At 42.8% G+C, this 24874-nt stretch overlaps 1 protein-coding gene across 1 annotated transcript; it reads right to left on the bottom strand.

Moving 5' to 3' along the window:
• Nucleotides 1-6926: 6926 nt before the first annotated feature.
• On the bottom strand, nucleotides 6927-22972 carry Mtfmt (mitochondrial methionyl-tRNA formyltransferase). The gene is given in 10 exon segments (XM_027411326.2): nucleotides 6927-7219; nucleotides 7222-7383; nucleotides 8682-8764; nucleotides 9580-9658; nucleotides 13178-13269; nucleotides 16319-16394; nucleotides 17508-17610; nucleotides 18376-18498; nucleotides 21410-21619; nucleotides 22735-22972. Coding segments are annotated over 10 exon segments (1197 nt in total). The 5' UTR covers nucleotides 22971-22972; the 3' UTR covers nucleotides 6927-7186.
• Nucleotides 22973-24874: the final 1902 nt, after the last annotated feature.

Below are 24874 nucleotides of genomic sequence, written 5' to 3'. Positions count from 1 at the left end.
GGCTTCATTAGGACATTTTCATATCTACATAAAGTATTCTGGTCATCACCCTGTTAGTCTTTATCTTCCTCTCATGCTCCCATCTCCTCCCTCTTCTTAACTACATACTTTTTCTCAACAGAACTAGTTTTCTCTGTACAGTTACAGAGATCCTCCTCAGACCTCCTGTCCAAACTGTCTCCTTTTGCGGCTTTGTGCTGATGTTGAGGGGAACATACTCAACACTAGGCTTGCCCTCAGACACAGGTCCTCTTCTGTAAGGCTCACTCTAATCACTGTTCTTACAAAAGAGGGTGCAGATGTTATGACTCCTTTCAGTAAGTAGTTTTGCTCTGAAATAATGTATGATCATATTGAATTATCTGTAAATCTTGTTTGAAAAATTTTAAGAATCTTATAGCAAGATCTTAGTGTTTTAAGGAGAACTTAAAAATATATCTTTTTAAAAAAATTTTATTTATATAGCTTCACATGTCAATCCCTTCTCCCTCTCCCTCCCTCCCCAACCTCCCACCAGCCCCCCCTCCCCCCTCCACTCCCCAGGGAGGGTAGGGCTCTCCATGAGTGCTCCCCAAAGTCCACCACATCATCCTGGGCGGGATCTAGGCCCTTCCCTATGTGTCCAGGCCGAGACAGAGCATCCCTTCACGTGGGATGGGCTCTCAAAGTCCCTTCTTACACCAGAGAAAAATACTGATCCACTACCAGGGGCCCCATAGAGTGCCTAGGCCTCCTCATTAACATTCACGTTCAGGGGTCTGGATCAGTCCTGTACTGTCCTCCCAGACAGCATCTGGGGTCCATGTGCTCCCCCTTGTTCAGGCCAGCTGTTTCTGAGGGATTCACCAGCCTGGTACCGACCCCTTTGATCTTCACTCCTCCCTCTCTGCAACTGGGTTCCAGAGATCAGTTCAGTGTATAGCTGTGGGTGTCTGTCTCTGCTTCCATCAGCCACTGGATGAGGGCTCTAGGATGGCATAGAAAGTAGTCATCAGTCTCATAGGGGAAGGGCATTTAGAGTAGCCTCTCCACCATTGCCTAGATTGTCAGTTTGTGTCATCCTTGGAGATCTCTGGAAATCTCCCAGTGCCAGATCTCTCCTCGGACCTACAATGGCTCCCTCTGTTATGGTATCTCTCATCCTGCTCTCCTCTATTCTTCCCCCAACTCAACCAAAAATATATCTTTATTATTATTTATTTTTTATTATTATTATTTATTTTAATTGTGTGTGTGGGAGAGTATGTGGTCCACATGAGTGTAGTGTGTAAGGAGTGGAGAAGTGGGTTTTGGGTCCCCAAGAGCTGGCATTACAGCTAGGCATTTATGAATTGCCCAAGATGGGTGCAAGAGTAATATGCACTCTTAATCTCTGAGCCGTCTTTCAGCTCCTAGATTTTACTCCCCATCCTCGTGTGTGTGTGTGTGTGTGTGTGTGTGTGTGTGTGTGTGTGTGTGTGTGTTAGTTAGTGCCTACAGAGGCCAGAAGAGGGGCTTTGGATCCCCTGGAGTAGGAATTACAGATGGTTATAAGCAGCCTGACTACTGGGAACTCAACTTTGGTTCTCTGGAAGAGCAGCAAGTGTGTTAACTACTGAACTATCTCTCAATCTTAGAGAGTTCTTATATACTGTTAATACAGCCTGTGAACTTTCCTCTTACTCAGAACAATTGTTTTGAAATTAATATCAAGGTAGATGCCGAGTAAACTGCATCCTTAGTCATGATTGGCTAGTTGTATTAGTGTTCACCTTGAATCCCAGCACTGGGTCGCAGAGTCAGGTGGATCTTTCGGATCAACGCCAGCCTGGTTTCCATACTGAGTTCTAGGCCAGCCAGGGCTGCATGGTGAGACCTTGTCTAAACAAAACAAAACCAAACCACCGATCTATGACTCACAAGTCTTAGGTTCTTAGATAAACCCCAGACACATTTTCCCCAAAGTGTAATGATGTCTCAGCCCCCAAAAAAACTAAGGCAAAATTATCTTAAATTCAAGTTTTAATGATTCTGTATCTCAAAGCTAACTGAATTTCTCAAAGTTATAGCAAAAAGTAGAATACACAGAATTTGAAATGAAGTTTCAAAACTGAGAGCTCTTCACCAAACACATGGTAGGTAGGCTTTGTTACATACATAGTTTTATTACAATATAAAAGATCTAAAATAATGTGTTGTGTCCCTTAGAAAAGTCCCATAGGATTATTTGTGTCCTCAGTTGTTCTACAACACATGGCAAGCATAGCATTTAACATGTGTGTCCAGCTGTCTGGTAATGCACAACTGTGGGCAGCAGAATTCTGAGCCAGGCAGGCCATAGACAGGCAGACCTGGTGGGCAGAGTGCTAAGCAGCTGCCCTGAGTGGCATGTGCAGGATGTTCCCACATCTATGCCTGTGTGAGGCTCTCACTGGAAAGTTGGAATGCTCACAAAATATGCTGTGAATACCAAGCAAAGTAAACAGAGGGTCAAGTGGCTTCTGGAACTGTCCCAAACTTTTGGTGGGTGGAATAAGAGTAGGGTGTGTGTCTTAAGACAGAGTTTTATTCTGTAGCCCTGGTTGGCCTGGAACTCAATATAAGGACCAGGTGGAACCAGGTCCCAGACCTTAGTACAACTGACTCCATGATGGAAATGCCATTCAGTCTTTAAAACTCATCATGTGCATAACACCACCTGCCAAAAAATGAAAACAAAGACCTAATTCTTCAAAGTTGATAGTTACAGGCAAGTTTGTAATGTACTCTCCTTGCTTTTTGGCTTCTGTAGTTCTGTTTCTGGCTAACTGTTCTTGTTAACTGATGTCAATCAAAGATATGGTTTCTGTGCTTAAAAGCCCACCCTGAGACAGGCTCGGGGCTACTCTGGGAAGCTGAACACTCAGTGTAGTTACTGGCTGGCCAATAAAGATGTTCTGTTGGCTTCAAGCCATGCCTAAGCACTCTTCTCTGCTGTATACCTCCACAACATAGACTGGCCTCACTCATAGTGATTCTCCTGCTTCTGCCTCCTGAGTGCTGGGATTACAGGTGTGTGCTATCACATGGGTGTGTTTCTCTTTTGACAAGATAATATTTATTTTAAATCACACAGAACAATCTTAGATATATCTATGGACGTCTGAGAAAGATACACATAAAAGGGCTGGAGGGATGGTTCAGTGGTTAAGAGCTGTTGCTGCTTTTGCAGAGGACCTGAGTTCAGTTCCCAGCACCCATATCAAGTGGCTCATAACCGCCTACGCACACACACACACATACACACACACACACACACACACACACACACACACACACACACACACACACACACACACACACTATTTATTTGGCTTTTTGAGACAGGGTTTCTATATATGTAGCCTTAGCTGTCTAGGAACTGACTCCACAGACCAGGCTGACCTGAAACTCAGAGATCCACCCCCCTCTGCCTCCTGAGTGCTGGGATTAAAGGCATGTGCCACCACTCCCTGGCGATTTTTAATAATTTTTATTTTATATGCATTGGTGGTGTTTTGCCTGCATGTACGTCTGTGTGAGGGTGTCAGGTCCTCTAGAAATGAGTTACAGACAGTTATGGTCTGCCATGTAGGTACTGGAATTGAACCGGGGTCCTCTGGATGAGCAGCCAGTGCTCTTAACTACTCACCTATCTCTCTAGTCCCTTCCTGGAAAGTTTTAAGATATACATGAAATAATGTAATTGTTAGACCTGCAGAGGAACTGAGGATTAATTGAGTGATAAATGAAAGTTTTTACTGTTGATTTTTTCACTCTTTTGGATTTTTACTCTGACAGGCATGACACACAGCTCCCAAATAAATACACAGAGGCTTATTTTTAGTACGAATGCCCAGCCTTAACTTGACTCATTTCTTGCCAGTTTTTCTTAAATTATCCAATTTATCTTTTCCCTCCGGGCTTTGTCTTTCTTACTTCTGTATATCTTTCTTTCCTCTTACTCTGTGGGTGGCTGGCTGCTGAAGTCCTCTCCTTGTTCTCTCCTTATTTCTCCTCCTATTTATACTCTGTCTGCCAGCCCCGCCTATCCTTACTGATACCTGGCTATTAGCCATTCAGCTTTTTATTAGGACCTCCAAGCGTTTTAGACAGGCACAGTACCACAGCTTCAGAGCTAAACAAATGCAGCATAAACAAAAGTCACACACCTTAAAATAAATATTCTACCACATTTTACCATATGAGCTTATATAAAAATCTACTCATGAGGCTGGAGATGGCTTAGTGGTTAAGAACACTGGCTACTCTTTCAGAGGACCTAGGTTCAACTCCCAGTGCCCACGATTGCTCCCAACCACCTCTACCTCCAGTTCCAAGGGATCCAATATCCTCTTCTGGCCTCTGTTGGCACTGCATGCTTGTGGTGCACCGACATACATTAAGGCACATGCATACACATAAGATTAAAAATTTAAAAATCTATTTATATATTACTTGTGATTAACATAATTAAAATAATTATGTTAAGAACTATAGTCTGGGGCCTGGAGAGATGGCTCAGCAGTTAAGAACACTAGTTGGTCTTCCAGAGGTCCTGAGTTCAGCTCCCAGCAACCACATGGTGGCTCATACCCTCTGTAATGAGATTTGGTGCCCTCTTCTGGCCTGCAGGGATACATGCAGACAGAATACTGTATACATAATAAATCTTAAAAAACAAAACAAAATAGTAACAACAAACTGAACTATAGTCTGCTCTAAATCCTCCCATAGCTTCCCATTCCCTTCAAGATGATAACTAATATGAAGCCTTGAGCAGGTCTGGGTCTCCACTCAGCACTCTGTGGGTCCAACGTGGGATAGCCATAGCAGCTACCTGAAGGGCCCTTCCCCTCCCTCATCTGGTAATATCTCAGTACTTTAGGCTTCTTTATATACTTGGCCTTCACTAAATTGCCTCTCTTTATTGGACCCATTTGAGTAGTCTCAGAAACCACAGATTTGTGATTTGTGATTTTTTTTTCTTAAAATACTGAGTCTTGCAACACCATCTTAACCATCTTTTTGTTGTTTTGAGACAGGATCTCACATCGTGAGATTCAAATGTGGACTCTTCCTGCTACAGCCTCCTGAGTGCTGGATTTACCAGAACATGCCATCACACCCAGCTTCAATACTGTCCTGTGTAATGCATGCATATGTATGGATGTGAGTGTATTAGTGAGTGCGCATGTAGAAGCAATTGGTCAATCTCAGGTATCTTCCTCAATTGTACCCCACCTTATGTTTTAAGTCAGTTTCTCACTGAACCTGGAGTTCACTGAACAGCTGGGCTGGCCAGTGAGTCCCCAGGATCTTCCTATCTTTACCTACTAATTGCTAGGATAAGAGGAGTACCAACTTTCTGCATGGCTGCTGGAAATCTGATTTCAGGCCCTAATGCTCATGAAATCACTATCCACAGAGCATCTCCACAGCAGCCTTGAAGACCACTATCCTTTTACAGCTCTCCAGGATACTGACTGCAGTGCTAACATACCAAACAGTGTTGTTTCCCCATTGCCAGACAGTCTGTCAGAGTGCAGTGGATTATAAGGACCACACAGTAGAGAGGTGCTTTAGAGTTGCCCAAGAAACATGCTGACATGCCTACTTTCTAGTTTGTGATTTAAAGGCCCCATCAGACAGAAGATTGAAGATGCAGTTATTTGTGATTAATTACTGAGCTGCGATCTGCGATTAAGACACCTGATTTGGGCCAAGGCGATAGCTCAGCTGATAATGTGCTTGCATAGCATGCACAAAACCCTGTAATCCTATCACTGACAAACAAGACAGACACACAGACACAGATATATACACATACCCAGAGTGGGGAGGAGAGGGAGAAAGGGGAAAGACACAGACACAGAGATACTCCTGATTCTATTCTTAGACAAGACATTTCCCCTCTCCACAGGTCTGGTCTCCTTTGCTGTATAATTAGTTTGTTTGCACTAAATCTCTTATGTTCTTTCTAATTCTAAGATCAGAATATTATACAAACTTAACCATATTAAAGATTTCCCCACCAAGCTGAGAACCAAACCCAGGGCTTTATGCTTTATAGGCAAGCACTCTACCACAAAGCTAAATCTGAAACCCCAAGAATTTATTATTTATTTATTTATTTTTTAAAGTCAGGCTCTGATATAGCCCAGGCTGACTTCAAACTTGCTATATAACCAAAATGCCTTTGAACTTCAAGGTTAGGAACTAGTTTTGTTTTTAGACAAGGTCTAATGCATCCCAACCAGGCCTCAAACATGTTTTGTAGTGATGAAATTTCCAAACCTTCTGCCTTCATCTACCAAGTACTGGGATTACAGGCGTGTGCCACCATGCCCTGTTTGTGTGGTGCTGGAGATGGAGCCAATGCCATGTGCACCGCAGGTAAATATTCTACCAACTGAGCTACATGCCAAGCCTGAGTTCAGTTTTAAGTCTGAGGTAAAGCAAACTTTTTTTCCAGCAATGATAAAAATCCAAAGAGGAATGTCTTGCAGAACTTGCTTTGTAGCTGAGGAGGATTTTGAACTTCTGATCCCCGTTTCCACTTCCTGAATGCTGGGACTCCAGGTGTGCACCACTACATGGTTTATATGGTGCTGGGGATCAAACCAAGAACTACACACAGGCTAAGCAGGTGCTTTACTTAGCTAGACCCTCCAGTCCTTAGACCAACCATTTGTTTGTTTGTTTTGTTTTGAAGACAGGGTTTCTCTGTGTAGCCTTGGCTGTCCTGGAACTTACTGTGTAAACCAGGCTGGCTTCAAACTCACAGAGACCCACCTACCTCTGCCTCCTGAGTGCTGGGATTAAAGGCATGTGCCACCACAGCTGGCTACACATACCATTTTTAGAACAACCTTTTAGAACATATACCTATCATTTAGTTGCCTTGTTCTTCAAAAGACACAATCTCCTTAAGATAAATACAAATTTTATTAAACTTCTTTTGTTACTCATTTAGAAAAGGCTGCTCTTAACTGTTACACACAAAAAATGGAGAGCTCGAGACTTCCACCATCTTGATAACCATTTTCCCTTTCTTCAGTGGTGTCCACCATCTTGATAACCATTTTCCCTTTCTCCAAAAGTGTCAACTTTCAAAGTCAGTTGCTTGTAAATAAAGCTTTTAATAAATTACAAGTGTGCAATAGGTCCTTGTCAGTCTTCTCCCTAGCTACTTAATGCACTGTTGCATAGCAACAACTTGGTTTTCTCATGCATCTTCACTGGAAGTCTGAGAGTCTGAAATCTGCACTGGCTTGGATGAGAATGGGGATTCTTCTGGTACCATGCATGCAAATATCCATTGTAGAAATCAGTAGCTGTTAGTGTTTTCTTAAGCATTACTGACCGAACACCAATCCAGCCATCCTAAAGGGTAAAGAACAGACAGAAATCAGACAGTGGGGACAAAACTTGAACATGAAATAAACTGTACTTTATAAAAGGTACCAGGCAAGGTGGCATAGCTTTAATCCCAGAACTGAGGAAACAGGCAGGCCAGGTGGATCTCTGAGTTTGAGGCAAGCCAGGGCTACATAGTGAGATCTAGTCTTTAAAAAAAAAAAAAAAAAAAAAAAAAAGTAATAGAAACAATTGCTTTTACTAACTGCAAAGAACATTGTAGTGAATGACATGTAATGGCTTGTCTCTAAATGTTTCTCATGAAGGAAGAATAACAACTGCCCTGACCTATTCAACATAGATGCTTTAGTTTTACTGTGAATAGTTGTCAAATTATAACAAACCAAGGCCCAAGAGTTGGCTCAGCAGTTAAGCGTGTACACTGCTCTTCCAGAGGACCAAGTCTGATTCTCAGCACCATTATCAGGCAGCTCACTGCCTGTAACTCCAGCTCTAGGGGGAATTCAACACCTCTGGTCTCTGTGGACACCAGCACTCACTTTCAAAAATTATGCTGGAGATTCCACTGTTTCTTTCTTTTCTTTTTTTTTAAAGATTTTATTTATTATGTATACAACATTCTGCTTTCATGTATATCTGTACATCAGAAGAGGGCACCAGATCTCATAACAGATGGTTGTGAGCCACCATATGGTTGCTGGGAATTGAACTCAGGACCTCTGGAAGAGCAGTCGGTGCTCTTAACCTCTGAGCCATCTCTCCAGCCCGATTCCACTGTTTCTTAAGAAAACTGTCCATTAGCTTAATCTGATAAGCCATTAATTAAGTAAAATCTTAATGAAAATGGTGTCTTAATCAGTGTTCTATTGTTGTGAAAAGACACTATGACCAATGCAACTCTTAAAGCATTTAATTTAATGCTTGGTGCTGGAAAAGTAGCTGATTCGAAAACCGAGAGACTCTTCTGGGCCTGACACAGGCTTTTGGAACCTCAAAGCCCATCCCCATGGCATACTTCCTCCAACAAGGGCACCCCTCCTAATCCCGCTAATCCTTTCAAAGAGTTCCAAGGATTCAAATATATGAGCTCATGGAGGCCAATCTCATTCAAACCACCACAGATGGGAAATGGAAAACTTGGTATGGTGGTATATACCTGCAATTCCAACATTCAGGGCTGAGGCAATGTGGGTCAGTTCAAGGCTGGCCTAGGCTACTTAGTGAGACATCTCAAGAGGAAAATGAAATACAAATTGCAAATCCAGTAAAACAACCATAATAACTTGAAGCTGAAATCAACGTACCTTGCAATGAACCAGCAGCATCTGTGACTGTCTGTGGTATACCACTGATCCCGGAGTCATAGTTTGTCCTTTTAATTTGGGATCTAATGGGGGCAAGGGCACACAAGAGAAACAGAAATAAATCATGGTACTTCTTAAAACACCTTGGTGGTGGAATGTAATAGGTATGGCACTTGCAAGACCCTGGGCTCCATCTCCAGCACTAATAAATAAAATTTTTAAAAATGAACAAAAAAGAATCTTCAAAGGCAGAACTAATGATGCAAGGGACACACTGAGGCCCCAGTTCTGCAAACCAAAACCTCCTAGAGCCAGGTGCTCTGGACCCAAAGGAAGTGTTCCACACGCATGAGAAGCCATAGTCCTTTGCTCCATCTCCCAGGGATCACCTTCAATGCCGAATCTGTCAATTCAGTACTGTCATTTTGAGAGATTAACTACTCCACAGCAGAGCAACTCACAGGATGTTTAAGACATCTGGGTCCTGATTCCTGGGGACCTCCCACTGCCTCTGGGCTGGAATAGTGTCCCCTGCAGCCCACATTCCAGCTCTTCACATCTAGAGGATGCTGAAGGCCCTCAGAAGGAACTGTAGGGTGCAATGCTGTGCTCTCACTGCACTGTCCATGGATTTTCATTGCCATATTCACCAGCATGAAATCAACTAAGTCATTCCACAGCCCTCCAACCTTGATACAAGAAGACACAGAGCTTAAAGTAACTTCCCAAGTTCATGTGATGACTGCATGAGAAAATACACATGAATGGGCATGCAAAGGATAAGACAGGGGACTGTGAGGTGTTGTCATTACTGCACTGTGGGAAAATTAGAAATACCTGACATATTTTTAAATGGACTGTAGTGGAAACAACTTGTAATTTATTCAAAAGTTAGTACCTGCAATGATGGTGTTGTTAACTTCTACTAGATCCAGAAGTTTAATGGTGTTTTCCAACCAGAGTGTCTGCAATGGAACCTGCAAGTAGAATGGGAGGATTCATGAAGGGATACATTTGACACCCAAGGCGCTTCTGACACTGCTGCATATTAATCCACTGACTTTTCTCCCATGGCCAGAGGAACTGGACACTCAAGTCACTAAATCTTCTGAAACAGAGCCTGAATGTAACCCTCTGTATCATCTTTGCAGTACGTATATGATCTTAGGTTTTACGTTATCGTCCTTAATATTTCTAATTAAACAATTATGCTCAGTATGAAAGCAAGAATTAAAGCATTTGTGTTAAAATTTTAGAAAGTGATAGTATTTTATATTTTCACAAGAGGAAGCCACAATTGACAGTCTGACAGGTATGCCCCTATATTTTCCTCACACCCAATGTTATTAGTACAAAGACCTAAAGAAAGCATGGCTCTGCCAGCGTCTGGTGTACCTCCTTCACCTGTGTCTGTGCACAGCATCCTATCTTATGAACTAATCACAGTTTATACAATAATACCTTTATAAAGGATATGTATTTCCAATTTCTTTTTTTTTTCTCTAAGATTTAGTTATTTATTATGTATACAGTGTTCTGCCTGAAGGCCAGAAAAGGGCACCAGATCTCATTACAGATGGTTGTGAGCCATCATGTAGTTCCTGGGAATTGAACTCAGGACCTCTGAAGAAGCAACCAGTGCTCTTAACCTCTGAGCCATCTCTCCAGCCCCCTCCAATTTCTTGCTAGCTCAGACAGCAGTTTCTTGTTGCCAGGTTCTAAACTGGCAGTAAACAGCTTTGTGTGGCTGGATGGCTGGCTCAGTAGGTGAAGACATTTGCTATTAAGCTAGATGGCCTGAGTCCTATCTAACAGCCACACATGACAGAAGGAGAGAATCTATTTCTGAAAGTTGTGCTCTGACCAACACATACATGCCATGGCATACACATATGTACACAACAATAGATAGACAGCTTTGTAGAGACACCTTTAAAAACTTACTCTTTTTTTTTTTTTTGGTTTAGTTTTTTATGACAGGGTTTCTCTGTGTAATAGCTCTGGCTGTCCTGGAACTCTTTCTGGAGACCAAGCTGGCCTTGAACTCACAGAGATCCATCTGCCTCTGCCTCCCAAGGGCTGGGATTAAAGATGTGTCTACCACCCTGGGCTTAGTGGTTTGATATAAAAATGCAGAATGGAGAGGAAGCTCAGCAGTTAAGAGCACTGGCTACTCTTCCAGAGGACGTAGGTTCAACTCCCAGAACCTACACGGTAGTTCATAACTGTCTATAACTCCAATTCCAGGGGATCCAATGCCCCCTTTTAGCCTCCAAGAGCACTAGAGGCACGTACGGTACAAAGGCATACAATCAGGCAAAATGCTCACAGGCATAAAATGAAATAAAATAAAATAAAGGTAGAGTCACTGGGCCTCCATCTGAAACTAGAGAGACGGCTCAGCGGTTAGGAGAGCTTGCTGTGTAATCATGAGAATGGGAGTTCATACGCCAGAACGAGCATTTGTTCATATACCCACACAACAAGCTGAAATCTAGGAAACTGTAACTCCAGCTCTGCAGCATCACATGGCCTCTCCTGGTCCTTGTCATATATGAGTATGTGCACCTGCACACACACATGCTCATATATGAAGACACACAAGTACACACATAAGGAAATTAAATAAATCTTAAAGGGGGGGCTTCTACTGACAAGGGCAACAAGGGCTCTAGTAGTATACTACTTACTGGTTAATCCACTTCCCCCCAACATGAAATGCTGTCTTTGCTACTTTAACACATTTATAATATAAACAAACACAACAAAAGTTGATTGTAAGTATAATAAAAATCAATGTAGCTAGAAATGATTTCTCTGAGATCATATTTTCAGATTGCACATTAATGCTGAATTTTTAAAACATTGTGTATATGTGTGGAAACAGGGATCTAGAGTTGAGTCTAGGTTACACAGTGAAATGTCTCCAAAAAAGGGGGGGAAAGGGGAGGGGAGAAGGGAGGGGAGGGAAAGGAAAGGGAGGGGAGGGAGGGGAAGGAAGGGAAGGAAGGAAGGAAGGAAGGAAGGAAGGAAGGAAGGAAGGAAGGAAGAAATTGGCTCATATCTGTAACCCCAGCAGTTAGAAGGTTAACGCAGGAGATTGCCTGAATGTGGGGACGATGTGGGCTATACAGTGAGTTCCAAGCCAGTCTGGATCACAGAGTGAGACCAGATCTCCAAACAAACAAATCTGGGGCTGAAGATGACTAAATGGTTAAGAGCAAGTGCTGCTCCTCCATGACTCAGGATATCTGAGAGGTGTTATGGTGTGGGTAGACCTTGAACCAGACCAACAACTCAATGTAATGAACGTTTGTAAGTAAAGCTGCTTAGGCAAAAGAGTATACTGCTTGATACATCACGGATCCCAAGACCACTACGACAAATGAATATGTGATGGAGAGGAGAGCAAGATAGAGGAGTAAAATGTTTTTTTTCCTTTTTCCTTTTATTATTATTACTACTGTTTTTTATTTTTAGTTTTTTTATTTTATTTTTCTGGTTTTTCAAGACAGGGTTTCTCTGTGTAGCTTTGGAGCCTATCCTGGCACTCGCTCTGGAGACCAGGCTGGCCTCGAACTCAGAGATCCGCCTGCCTCTGCCTCCCTGGGATTAACGGCGTTCACCACCAACGCCCGGCTGTTTTTTATTTTTTTATTTTCCTTTGTGGGGGAGGCTACAAGGGTTGAGGGAGGACATGGAAAGACTGGGAAGTGAGTGGGATTGGGGTGTATGACATGAAATTCCCAAAGAAGCAATAAAAAAAATTATGTCAGAAAAAAAAATGCAAGTGCTACTCTTGCAGAATATCCAAGCTCAGTTCCAGCACCCACACTGGTGGCTCACAATCACCTGTAACTTCAACTCTAGAGAGATCTGATCCCTTCTCTAGCTTCCATAGGTAAGACAATCATACACACACACACACACACACACACACACACACACACACACACACACACACACACACAAACATACCCTACCCTGAACACACACATAATTAAAAATAAAATCTTTTGGAGCTGGCTGTTACACAGAGAAACCCTGCCTCAAAAAAACAAAAACAAAAACAAAAACAAAAACAAAAAAACCCAACAAAACAAAAACAACCAACCAAACAAACCCCAAAACAACAACAAACAACAAAAACCCAAAAAACAAAACACCCTCCCCCCAAAATTAATACTGACCAGAAGCAGAAAGATATACTAGATAGAGTTAGAAGACTTAAGACTCATTGCTGATGACTAGTCACATCAAAGTTACTTATCTTGTTTTTTATTTTCCTTCTCTATGACAGGGGATAATCAAACCTGATTAGGAAATACTGCAGAATGTACCTTTGAAAGCACTCTATTAATACCAAGGCCTCTGTCAAAACTTAAAATTTAAAGTTTAAGAAAATTTCCTAGGTTTAGCTTATAAGGCTCACTCCAAATAAAAATACCCAGAAAGGAAACAATAAGGTCAAAACACAATCCAACTTTTCAACTCACTATATCCCCAATGGCGAGGTGAAGTCTGAGTACTTGCTCTGAGGTTTGCTCCTCCCACTTGACACAGCTGGTACCAGCAGAAACCTTAGGGGCTGAGAAATCAGACAAGACCAAGAATGAACAGGGTTCCATGTTCACCAACTGATAGAGTGAGGCTGAATTACAAGAAGAAGCGGATGTTTAACTTTGTCATATGTCTACAACTTGCTACAATATGAAGTAAAAGTAAGTAGACCTAACAAGTACTAAAATATGAGAGAACTACTCCATAACCTGAGTGGAAAATAACCTTCTAACTATGACTCACACTCCAGACAGGACAGGCAAGATGCCTTAGTGAGTGAAGGTGCTTGCCTCCAAGTCTGACAATAGAGTTCAATCCCTGGAACCTCCATGGCAGGAGCACCAACTCCTGAAAACCATTCTCTGTCCACACAGAGCCAAGGCACACACATTTATTTGCCTCATAATAAATGAAGGAAACAATTTACCAGCCCAGAGCAGTAAGATGGCTACATTAGACTATATAAAAACAAGCTTTTTAGAAGATTGTGGTGGCATATACCTTTAATCCCAGTATTTGGGAGGCAGAGGCAGACAGGTCTCTGTAAGTTTAAGGCTAACCTGGTCTACACAGTGAGTTCCAGGACAGCCAAAGGGTGCATAGTGAGACCCTGTCTCAAAAAATAAAAATAGACAGAAATAAAAATCAAGTATTTTTAAAAGACAAAAATAAACAACATAAGTTAAAAAATGTCAAACTGAAAGAACATGTAGTTCATATTATAAAGGCTAGATGTCGGTAGCATATAGAACACTCCTAATAAGTGAAAAGGAAAAATGAAAATCCTGACAGAAAAATGGACAACAGTAAGGTTCCTCCCTGGAAAAGGAAATACAAAGTATACAAATACTCCTTAAACACATATCATCAATGTCACTCACAGGAATAATGTACTACTAAGACTACTCTAATATTCTATTTACTCATTTTTTGAGAAAGGGTTTTACTATGTAGCCCAGGTTGCCCTTGAACTGGAGATCTGTCTGCCTTGGCTTTCTGGGTCGATTACAGGGAGGCACCACCACACTCGACTTTAGTCTCATCTGCAGGATTAGGAAGCTAAAAATAGTTCACATACCCTTAACGGGATCTGCTGGATAAATAGGATGGATTCTCACAACCAAAAATTCTGCTGATAAAACAAAAACAAAAGAGCAGGGTCTGGAGAGACCCACGTGGTAGCTCACAACCATTTGTAACCCCAGCTCCAGAAAACTCTCTTTTGACACTGTCCACATGAGGTGTACATACACATGTGCAGCAAAAAAAAAAAAAAAAACACTTCATACGCATAAAATAATTTTTTTAAAAAAGAAAAAACTAAAGAAGCAGTGTCAAAGATGTATTATCAAGTGCAAAAAATCAATAAAAACATTAATAAATAACATAAAGATAGTACATTTTTTGTTGTTGTTTTTGTTCTGCTTTGTATTTTGGACAGGGTTTCTCTGTGTAGCCCTGGCTTGTCCTGGAACTCACTCTATGGACCAGGCTGGCCTGGAACTCGGAGATCCACCAGTGTTAAGATTAAAGGCATTTGCTGCCACTACCCAACTAATATTTTTTTTTTTATTAAACAAACAAACAAGGCTAATTGTGGGGCCACACATCTGCAATTCCAGAATTGGGGGATAAAGGCAGGAGTCTCACCCTGAAATACACAGAAGTTTAGAGCCAGCCTGGGCTACATGAGACCATGTTAAAAATGCAAAATTAGGGGGCTGAAGAGATGGCTCAGAGGTTAAGAGCACTGACTGTTCTTCCAGAGGTCCTGAGTTCAATTCCCAGCAACCACATGGTGGCTCACAACCATCGGTTATGAGATCTGGTGCCCTCTTCTGGTGTGCAGACATACATGGAAGCAGAATGTTGTATACATAGTAAATAAATAAAATAAAATAAAATAAAGCCAAAATTCAAAAACAACAAAGCAAAGAGAAAGATACACAGTAACTGGATCCTAAGGCAATCTTTTTTAAACTCAGAAGCATGTCTGTTATGATTTGGTTGAGAATTCAGCACAGTGCAAATATTCTACTGGAACTATACACCTCAAGCACTTTTTACATTAATTTATTTTTTCAAAAATTGTATTTTTAGGTGTGGTGGTACATGCCTATAATTCCAGCATTTGGGAGGCTGAGGCAGAAGGATGGATATGATTTCTAGGCTATCCTGGACAAGACACTGTCTCAAAACAAAAACAAACAAAAAAACCCCTCAAAACACATCAAATTGGTGACTAGCTAAAAAACAAAGATTCAAGCAGTCTTGAAAATGTGTTCCTTGGATCCTAGGTTTTTTTTGTTTGTTTGTTTGTTTTGTTTTGTTTTTTCAAGACAGGGTTTCTCTATAACATCTCTAGCTGTCCTGGAACTAGCTCTGTAGACTAGGCTGGCCTTGGAGTCACAGAGAATAAACAGCCCCTCAGCTGTTTTTTTTTTTTTTAAATAGATATAAAATAGAATTTTGGACATTTAGGAAAACCTGTATGGACTGGATATTGGACACTACCAGGATATGTTCAATGTCTTTTTTTTTTTTTTAAGGATTAAAAATTCTTATTTTCATTTTATACAAATGGGTATTTTGCCTGCATGTAGGTCTCTTTGTGTATCACATCCATGTAGTGCCCACACAGGCCAGAAGAGGACATCAGATATCCTGGTCCTAGAGTTACACATGGTTGTAAGTTTCCATATTGGTGCTGGGTGTCTAATTTGTAACCTCTGTAAGAGCAGCTAGCGCTCTTAACCACTGAGCCAGCTCTCCAAGAAGTGCATGCTAATAAAACTGGAAATTAACTTCATCATTTATACCTGCAAATGAGCAATCAGAATTTAAAATACATACACTAAATATTCACACAGAAAGATGTGGGGCAAACAGGTGCTAAATACTTCTCAAAATAAAAAGTTGGGGGAAATGTTGAGGATGAAACTATAGGCTAAGGGGAGAGGTTCCCAACCATTATCTGAGAAAGCACATACAAGACAGCAATGAAGCCAGAGCCTTCAGCTGCCACCCTGGCAAATGAAATCTTTATAAGAGGTCAGAATGTCTGGTCTTTCACTCACCATACGTCACTCCCTCAGTTGGCTGTGGCCTTCCATTGTTCAGACTTTCAGGCAGACTTTTCAAAACTGAAATAAGCTACAAATACAAAAAGGGAGAGAGTGCAGAGTATGTTCAACAGAACAAGGCAAAAACATCACAGTTCAGTGCCATGAAGTAACCTGTCCCAGCAAAAGAGTTGATGGCAAACTGACTTCACCTATAAGGATGTGCGCTGATGGGTGGTTACCCCAAGCCACTCTGTGAAGAGCAAGCACTGAACTGCTTCCAAACAGTGTTGGACTGTACCTGGCTGCACAAGCTCTCACTATCAGGCAGCCCCTGTGGAGTTGCTAACACTCACCCCACACAAGGCTCAGGGCCCCCATCACCTATTGGTGTTCTCATTTTGGAATAGTTCTTTGACTTGCATGTACCTCTCAATGTTGTGTTTGTGACATGAGTGACAGCAACAATTACCTCAGAGGTTTGTTGGGAGGGTACAAAGGAAAAATCAGAGGACCTAGAACAGTCTTGATTAATGGCAACCACCGTAAAAAGTCACTTCTGAAGAATACCCAGAATAGGAAGTACTAAGCATACAGCTGGGAAATGTACAGGTTCCTAGGGTGTGGCTGCTAGCTGAGAGAGAAGTAGGCAAGGGATGTGTAAGAGGGTAGAATACACTAAGTATTTCACACCAAGTGGAAGACCTCTGGAGATCACAGGTTTTATTTGAAAGCTTTTATTAAGCATCCACTCTGCAACCCTCAATGGTCACAAATACTGAACTTGCTTCTAGGAAGCGAGGGACAGGAACCACTCTGCTGGTTGTTAAGGCTCACAACCCAGGCTAGCCTGGAGCTCATGATTATCCTGCCTCAGCCTCCTGAGTGTGAGCTTACAGGTGAATATATCTCAGCCCTGATCTCTCTCTCCTGTCATTTTATTTATTTACAGTGTGTGCACAAACCATGTGAACAAGAGGATTCTCAGTTCTCTCCCCCATCACGTGGGCCCTGGAGACTGAGCTCAGGTCATCGGGCGTAGTGGCATGCACCTTTACTTGCTGAGCCATCCCACTGCCATGTCCCCTCCCCACCACCAGTGAAGCTTAAAAGTTACAAATCATAAGGTCATTTTTTTCCCCTCACATTGTTTAAGAAGCCTTCTAAATGAAGGAAAAGATGGGGAGGGGTGGGGAAACTGTACCATGTTGGCACCGAGTCTTGACAACACCGCTTCCAGTTCCTTTGATGTGCTCTTGGGAGGCACAGGGATGGTTTCCTGCTTGAGAATTGGGCCTATATCAAACCTAGCAAGAAAAACAAACAAAACAAAAAACCCAAAGCAGCCAACATTATTATTTGTTAGATCAATATATTTGTCTACATATCACCAAGACAGCTTATTGCAGGCTACTAATCTGTCAGCCTTTCTAGTTTGAGGTCACCCTGGAATATATGAGACACTGCCTCAAAATGCAAGTGGATTTCCTGAGTCTGAGGTCAGTCTAGTCTACATAATGAGTAGGTCAGTCAGGGATACACAATGACTCTATCTGAAAAAATACAAAACAAACATAAAAAAACACACACAACAACAACAAAAACAAAAACAAAAAACCAAAAATACAAGCTCCAAATCCATCTGTCATTTATATCATTTTATAGAAAACTAGGTGTTTAGAGCCAGTCAGTGGTGGCACACGCCTTTAATCCCAGCACTCAGACACCAGGACAGGGGATCTCTGTGAGTTCGAGGCCTGCATGGTCTACAAAGTGAGTTCCAGAACAGCCAGGGCTATCACAGAGAGAAACCCTGTCTAGAAAAACCAAGAGAGAGAGAGAGAGAGATCCAGGTGTTACTAATTCCAATGACCAATTTATAAGGACTTTAAAGAGACTCTGTATAAATTTTGAAGACATGCGGCTTATGTAAGAAATTAGAAATGCTCAGAGCAACTACAAAAGCAAAGTGCAACACTGGAGAATTAACCAAGTTAGCACCTTCTAACCATTCCCCCAACCACCAAAGCCCCACACAGACTAACAACAAAATTTAAGTTAATAAGCTCTACCTTTTGGGTCTAACTTGCATAATTGTTACGCCAGTGACTGTGTCTCCATGAAGCACTGTATGGACTATCGGGGCAGGACCACGCCACCTCGGGAGGCAACTGGGATGTACATTCAATATGCCACTGAGTTAGAAAAGGCAGAAATCAGTATGAGAATTAGTTATTGCTACCAAACTAACATGCACTTTTATCATCAAGCTTTCCAAGAGCCTGGTGTGGTGGCACATACTAATCCTAACACTTGGAAAGCTGAGGCAGCAGAACTGCTCTGAGTTCCAGGCCAGTCTGTGCCACAGATTGATACTCTGTTTCAAAACAATCATCATCCCCAAAACACCCAACAGCTTGTATCACCTAAACTATATAATCTGTAGGGTTAAAAGCACAGGACCTTGAGGTTGTATCACCAAAAACAAAGTCAGAGGTAAATTGACTCTCACCATAAGCAGCCAATGAAACTTAATTAAAAATAAGTAAAGGCTGGAGAGATAGCTTAGTGGTTAAGACTCCCTTAATATAGGTGTCAATGGTGTGGCTGGGACAATATATGAAGCCACTGGCAATGGGTCCAAGATTTAACTCTAATGCACAAACTAACTTAGTGAAGCTCATTTTATATGGAGAGATACCTTGATCAGCCTAGAAACAGGGGTATGGGGGTGGAGAGGTACCTTGGTCCTCAATGAGATGATGGGACAGACTTAGTAGACTTCCGAGGGGAGGCCTTACCCTCTCCGAAGAGCATATGGGAGGGGGGAAGTAAGGGGAGTAGTAGGAGAGGAGGGAGGGGAAACTAGGATTGGAATGTAAAAAATAAATTAATTAAAAAAAAAAAAACACCTGTTGAGAGGACCAGACTTCTAGTTCCCAGCACTTCACACAGTGGCTTTCAATCATCCATAACTCCAGTTCCAGAGAATCTGACACCCTCTTCTGACCACCCTGGACACCGAGCACATACATGGTACACATACATATTATGCAATCGAGACACTCATACACATGATATAAAGGGCTGGTGAGATGGCTCAGGGGTTGGGAGTAATGACTGCTCTTCCAGAGGTCCTGAGTTCAGTTCCCAGCAACCACATGGTGGCTCACAACCATCTGTAGTAGGGTGTGGTGCTCTCTTCTGGAATAAAGTCCTACATGTAGATAGAGCACTCATACACATTATAAAATAAAACACATATATCTATGCAAAAAAATTTTTTTAATTAAAAAAACTTCCAGGCAGTGGCGTGCATACCTTTAATCCCAGCACTTGGGAGGCAGAGGCAGGTGGATCTCTGTGAGTTTGAGGGCAGCCCAGTCTACAGAGTGAGTTCCAGGACAGCCAGGGCTGTTACACAGAGAAATCCTGTCTCAGGGAAAAAAACAGAACAAACAAACAAAAAAGGGATACATTATAAGTAATAAATGTCATCAAATATTGAATATATCCCTATTCAAACATTCAGTTGAGGGTGTAATTTACACACGTTCAGACAGTTATCACATCACTAGGCCATACACTCTTAAGGAGCAGCATCTTATACACCATCTTCTGTTGACTGAAATGCCATCATAAACATGAAGAGTTTTCCAGATAAAGGGAACAATACATAGATCTTATTTAACTTTTTCTTTCTTCTCAGCTGCTGACTCCTGAGTGCTGAGACTAAAGGAATGTGTACATGCATGGCATGTACGGAGATCTGAGGGAAGAAAATGTGTGCCAAGTTCAGGTGTGTGTATACATGCCTGGCATGTACAGTGATTTTGTTTTTCTGAGACAGTGTTTCTCTGAGTAGCCCTGGCTGTCCAAGAACTCATTCCGTAGACCAGGCTCAATGGCCTCTGCCTCCCGAGTGCCAGGTCAGAGATCTTAAAGAAAGAAAATGCTCACCAAGTTCAAGGCATGGCATGGCAAGTCTAACTAGTGTAGAATGAATCCCGAGAAGCCACAGCATCCACAGAGGATCACTGGAGGTTCTAATGGGCTGACGCAGGGCTTTGACTTTTATTATGGGTGAGACTGCAAGTTGACAGAGGAGCTTGAGCACACTGATAGGGTCTGATAGATCCTTTACAGGGAGCACCTTGGCTGCTGGGTTGGCTAGGTTGGCAAAGCACTGACAGGACCAAAGACAGAAGCAGAGACCAGCTACGAGGTGACTGCAGTAACACGGGCAAGAGTGAAGCAATGCAGTTGGTGATATCCATCACAATTTTCTAGTTTTTGAAGGCACAGCCAAGAGGACTTCAGAATGGACTGGATGTGGAACACAAGGTAACTGAAAAATGACTACAGGGTTTGGGGCCCAAACAACCAGAAGGCTTGGCTGGATATTTCTTTCTTTTTTTTTTTTTAAAAAGATTTTATTTATTTATTATGTATACAGTCTTGTGCCTGCATGCCAGCAGAGGGCACCAGATCTCATTCAGGGTGGTTGTGAGCCACCATGTGGTTGCTGGGAACCGAACTCAGGACCTCTGGAACAACAGTCAGTGCTCTTAACCGCTGAGCCATCTCTCCAACCCCATTGGCTGGATATTTCTTAAGATAAAGATCTGCAGAAGTATTGAGCCTCTTCAGTGAGAGAAGCCTAGGAGACACAAAAGCTGAGCTGTGGACAAGGGGAACCTGGAGTTCAAGGAGAGTTGGGTGGGGTCCTTAGCATATACATGAAACTCAAGTGAAGGCAGATGAAAGCCAAAGTAACAAGTTTAACACATTTGACATTTTGTGCCAAAAATAAAATCTTATTTTAAAAGAAGACAGTAGAGAAAACACAGTTTAACCTGGGCCTGGTGGCTCACACTTTTAATCTCAGGGCTTGGGGGACAGAAGCAGGCAGATCTCTGTGGGTTTGAGGCCAGCCTGGTCTACACAGTAAGTTCCAGGACAGCCAGAGCTACATAGAGTGAAATCCTGTCTGGAAAAAGTAGTAAGAGAAAAAAAGAAAGCAGTTTAAATTATGGCATCTTAGGTACTAGATCCATTCATAAAAATGTGATCTCTATACCGTATATCCTTATAAATAAAACTTACTAGGGAAATTTAAGAATAAGAGCCTCACTCAAAAGTCGGCCAAAGGAAGCCACTACTCCAACGTCATATTCTCCAGATCCTATGTCAGGCCACTCGTACACCGGGAGCTGGGACTGTACAGCATACTGTTTCACGGGCAGTCCTTTGGGGGACAGTGAAGGCACTGTGACAACCTCCAGTCTTTCAATTAACTTTTCTTCTTTGTTGTCTCTGAATTAGAAAGATTAGAGAAAAAAAGCAATAGTGTTGAGCAGCTCAATGCTACATGACTTCATACGGAGAAAAACTATTTTTATAATTAAACTCATGACGCATTTACGGCTAAAATAATTAAAATTAGTGCAACTAACAAGTAGTTTAATTTAATTAAAAAAAGAAGAAAACAAACAAACAAACAAAAACCCTTTATGGGTCTGAAGAGATGGCACAGTCCTCTGGACTGCTCTTCCAGAGGAACTGGGTTCAATTCCCAGCACCCACATATGGCTGTCTCTAACTCCAGTTCCAGGTGACTCAACACCCATTAAAAAGAAACTTTATTATTAATATCTTGTACATGTTATATGTGTGTTGAATGCCAGCATGTGTTACTGCATGTGTTTGGAAGTAAGAGGATAAATAACTTGCAGGAGTCAGTTCTCGACTTACAGCACCCACAGTGTGTAGTTCACAATTGCCTGTCACTCCAGCTCCAGGGACACCCTCTTCCAGCCTCCATAGGCACCAGCAATTACATGCTCAGAGATACACACACATACAAATAAATTTTAAGAATAAACTTTATTTAAAAAGAAAAACAAGTATTTGTAGGGAGGCAGAGATGAAGGTGACAGGACCGTGGGAGGGGAGCCGCCAGGAAACAAGGGAATGATAAATTACCAAATAACCTTAAACTGATGGGGAGGGGGGCGGTGGACATTATCAGACTTTCAGGAAAGGCTGAGTTACAAAGTATAACGTTCTCCCTAGTAGACACGGTTTGTTAAATCTCATAAATACTACACGTATACGGAACTGTTCTAACTTAGAAGTGTACTCATTTGAAAATGGTTCGTTTGGAGGCCTAAAAAATACGGGCGTGCAGAAGGGCAAGGAGCTGGAGGCCACCAGCGGGAGCACAGCAACTGCGGGAAGGGACGAACTTTGGAGTCACAGCCCATTTTGGCTAACCAGCCCTGCTCACGGCCTTAGGCACCGGCGGGGCCCCTCCGAGGCGGGGACCCCACGCGCAGGGGGTGAAGGGCCTGCTCGCGGGTGCTGCAGGAACTCGGCGGGCCTGGACCCCACCACGGCTCGCCTTCCGGGACCCCGCCCCAGCCCGGTACCTGGCGGCGTGCAGAGCCCGCAGCGTCTCCCTCGCAAAGTGGTCGGTGCCAAGGAACAGCACCCTCCAGGGCGGCTTCTCGCGGACTCGGGAGCCTTGGTTGTCCTTCCCGCCGGAGGATCCACCGAGCCTGGCGGGTGACTGACACGAACAGCAAGGCCGCCTTCCCGCCAGCCGCGGACCCCAGCAGCGCTGAACCAAGAGCATCACCTCAACCCAGCGGCCCACCACGCGCATGCGTACCCAGGGGGCGGGGCATATGGCCGAAGGGCCCAGACACACGCAGGGGACGGGGCGGGGCCTGCCTAGTCCCTTAAAGAAACACACACACACACACACACACACGCACGCACGCACGCACGCACGCACGCGCGCGAACACACACACACACACACACACACACTAAACCTTTACAAGAAACTTTTAAATCTTTTAAAAAATTTACGATCTTATTTTTAATAATGTATGTGCATGTATCTGTGTCTGTCCCATGTGGGTGCTGGAAACTAAACTCGTGTGTGTGTGTGTGTGTGTGTGTGTGTGTGTGTGTGTGTGTGTGTGTGTGTGTGTGTCCCATGTACATGCTGGGAGCTAAACTTTTGCAACAGCAGCAAGTAGATGTGTGTGAATGTCTTGCCTGCAAGCATGTATGTGCACCACACATGTGCTTGTTGAATTAGATGGTTTTGAGCAACCATTTGGGATCTGGGACTCCAATCCAGGTTCATTTAGGAACAAGGGCTCTTAACCACGGAAGTGGTATCTAGCTCACAGTAAGTGCTCTTAACCATTGAGCCATCTCTTCAGTTCCTTGTACCCTGCCTCCCTGTACCACCACCATGATCAGAAAGCCCTCATTTGAGAACAAATTACACATGTCGACAGACGATGACACAACAAACATACTATCATTTTCTCAGCCACTATAACTAATAGTTATTATGCTCTAGTTTACATATTTTATGTCCATTATGTCAGTGAATCCTGATGTGAACCCATCCAAGGGAGCTATTATTTCAACCTTTGTAATTGAGACTTTGACACCCAGTGAAGTTTAGGACTTGCCTGTAAGGCTCACAGAGTTGGAAGTAGGGTGGGTGACAAGTATTTTTAAATCCAGTAGTAGGTTTCTCTTCCAACATAATAAACCAGATCAAACCGAATTAAAAGTTCAGGTTTATGAGGAAAGCACCCCCCACCGTGACTCTCAAGCTCCCCCCAGAAGTGAAGCAAGGGAGGGAGGAGCAGAAATCACATGGCAGGTCTAGGGACCCTGGGTATGCCCGCTTGAGCAGCTCTGAGGGAGGAGCCACTGCTTGGTGGGCTTTCTGAGAAGGGTGGGGTTTGGAATGGTGGAGAGTGAAGCCAGGGGATGCTTCCAACTGAATATGGGGTCTTGTCCCTATGGCTCCAAAACCATGTTCTTAACCATTTGACTTGAACAAAAATCTTCCTCTTCCTCTCTAAATTGGTATCCATTTTTTCAGTGCCAAGACGCTCCCTGAGGTTTCGAACTCTTTTATCTCATAGTTCAATGTTTTGTTTTGTTTTTTCCCACATGCTCCTTGAAACTGTGAGGGACTTCTTTTAGCATAACTGAGGAAAGTTGTCCAATGTGTGCTTACAGAGTAGCAAATTCACCTTGGGCTAAACAGAAAAGAGAGGCAAAGATTATGACCCTGCTAGCCTGCTCATCTGACCCCATGAGGAAACTGAGATGAGTTCCCAAGCCCTATGTCCCCCTAACCAAGTTAGTTCCAGAATCTTAACTTAGGGGAAGAGGGATAGATTTTAACGTTCGGGTTACTACCTTTGAATACTAACTGAAGTGTGACTTGCTGAGGCTGTGCCTCCCAAGTGCTGGGATTAAAGATGTGTGCCACCCCTGCCTGGCTCAAAAATACAAATTTTTATGCAATTCTTCATAGTGAGTTAGAAGCACAGGGGCTTGGCACTTCCAAGTGAAGATTAATAGTCCACTGGAGTTACCTTAAACACAGATATGAGGATTCTAGCTATGAAGGGCAAGGAGGTTTGTACAATACAGCATTGTGCATGTGTGTCCTCAGGACATTGCTAAGAGCATTGCTGACTGTGAAATCAGAGCAGCTATGACTACCCACTGGAGACCTTCACAAACA

This window comes from Cricetulus griseus, chromosome 4 (genome assembly GCF_003668045.3).
Source record: "Cricetulus griseus strain 17A/GY chromosome 4, alternate assembly CriGri-PICRH-1.0, whole genome shotgun sequence".
Classification (NCBI taxonomy): Eukaryota; Metazoa; Chordata; class Mammalia; order Rodentia; family Cricetidae; genus Cricetulus; species Cricetulus griseus.
This window is presented reverse-complemented; position numbering and strand designations above follow the sequence as displayed.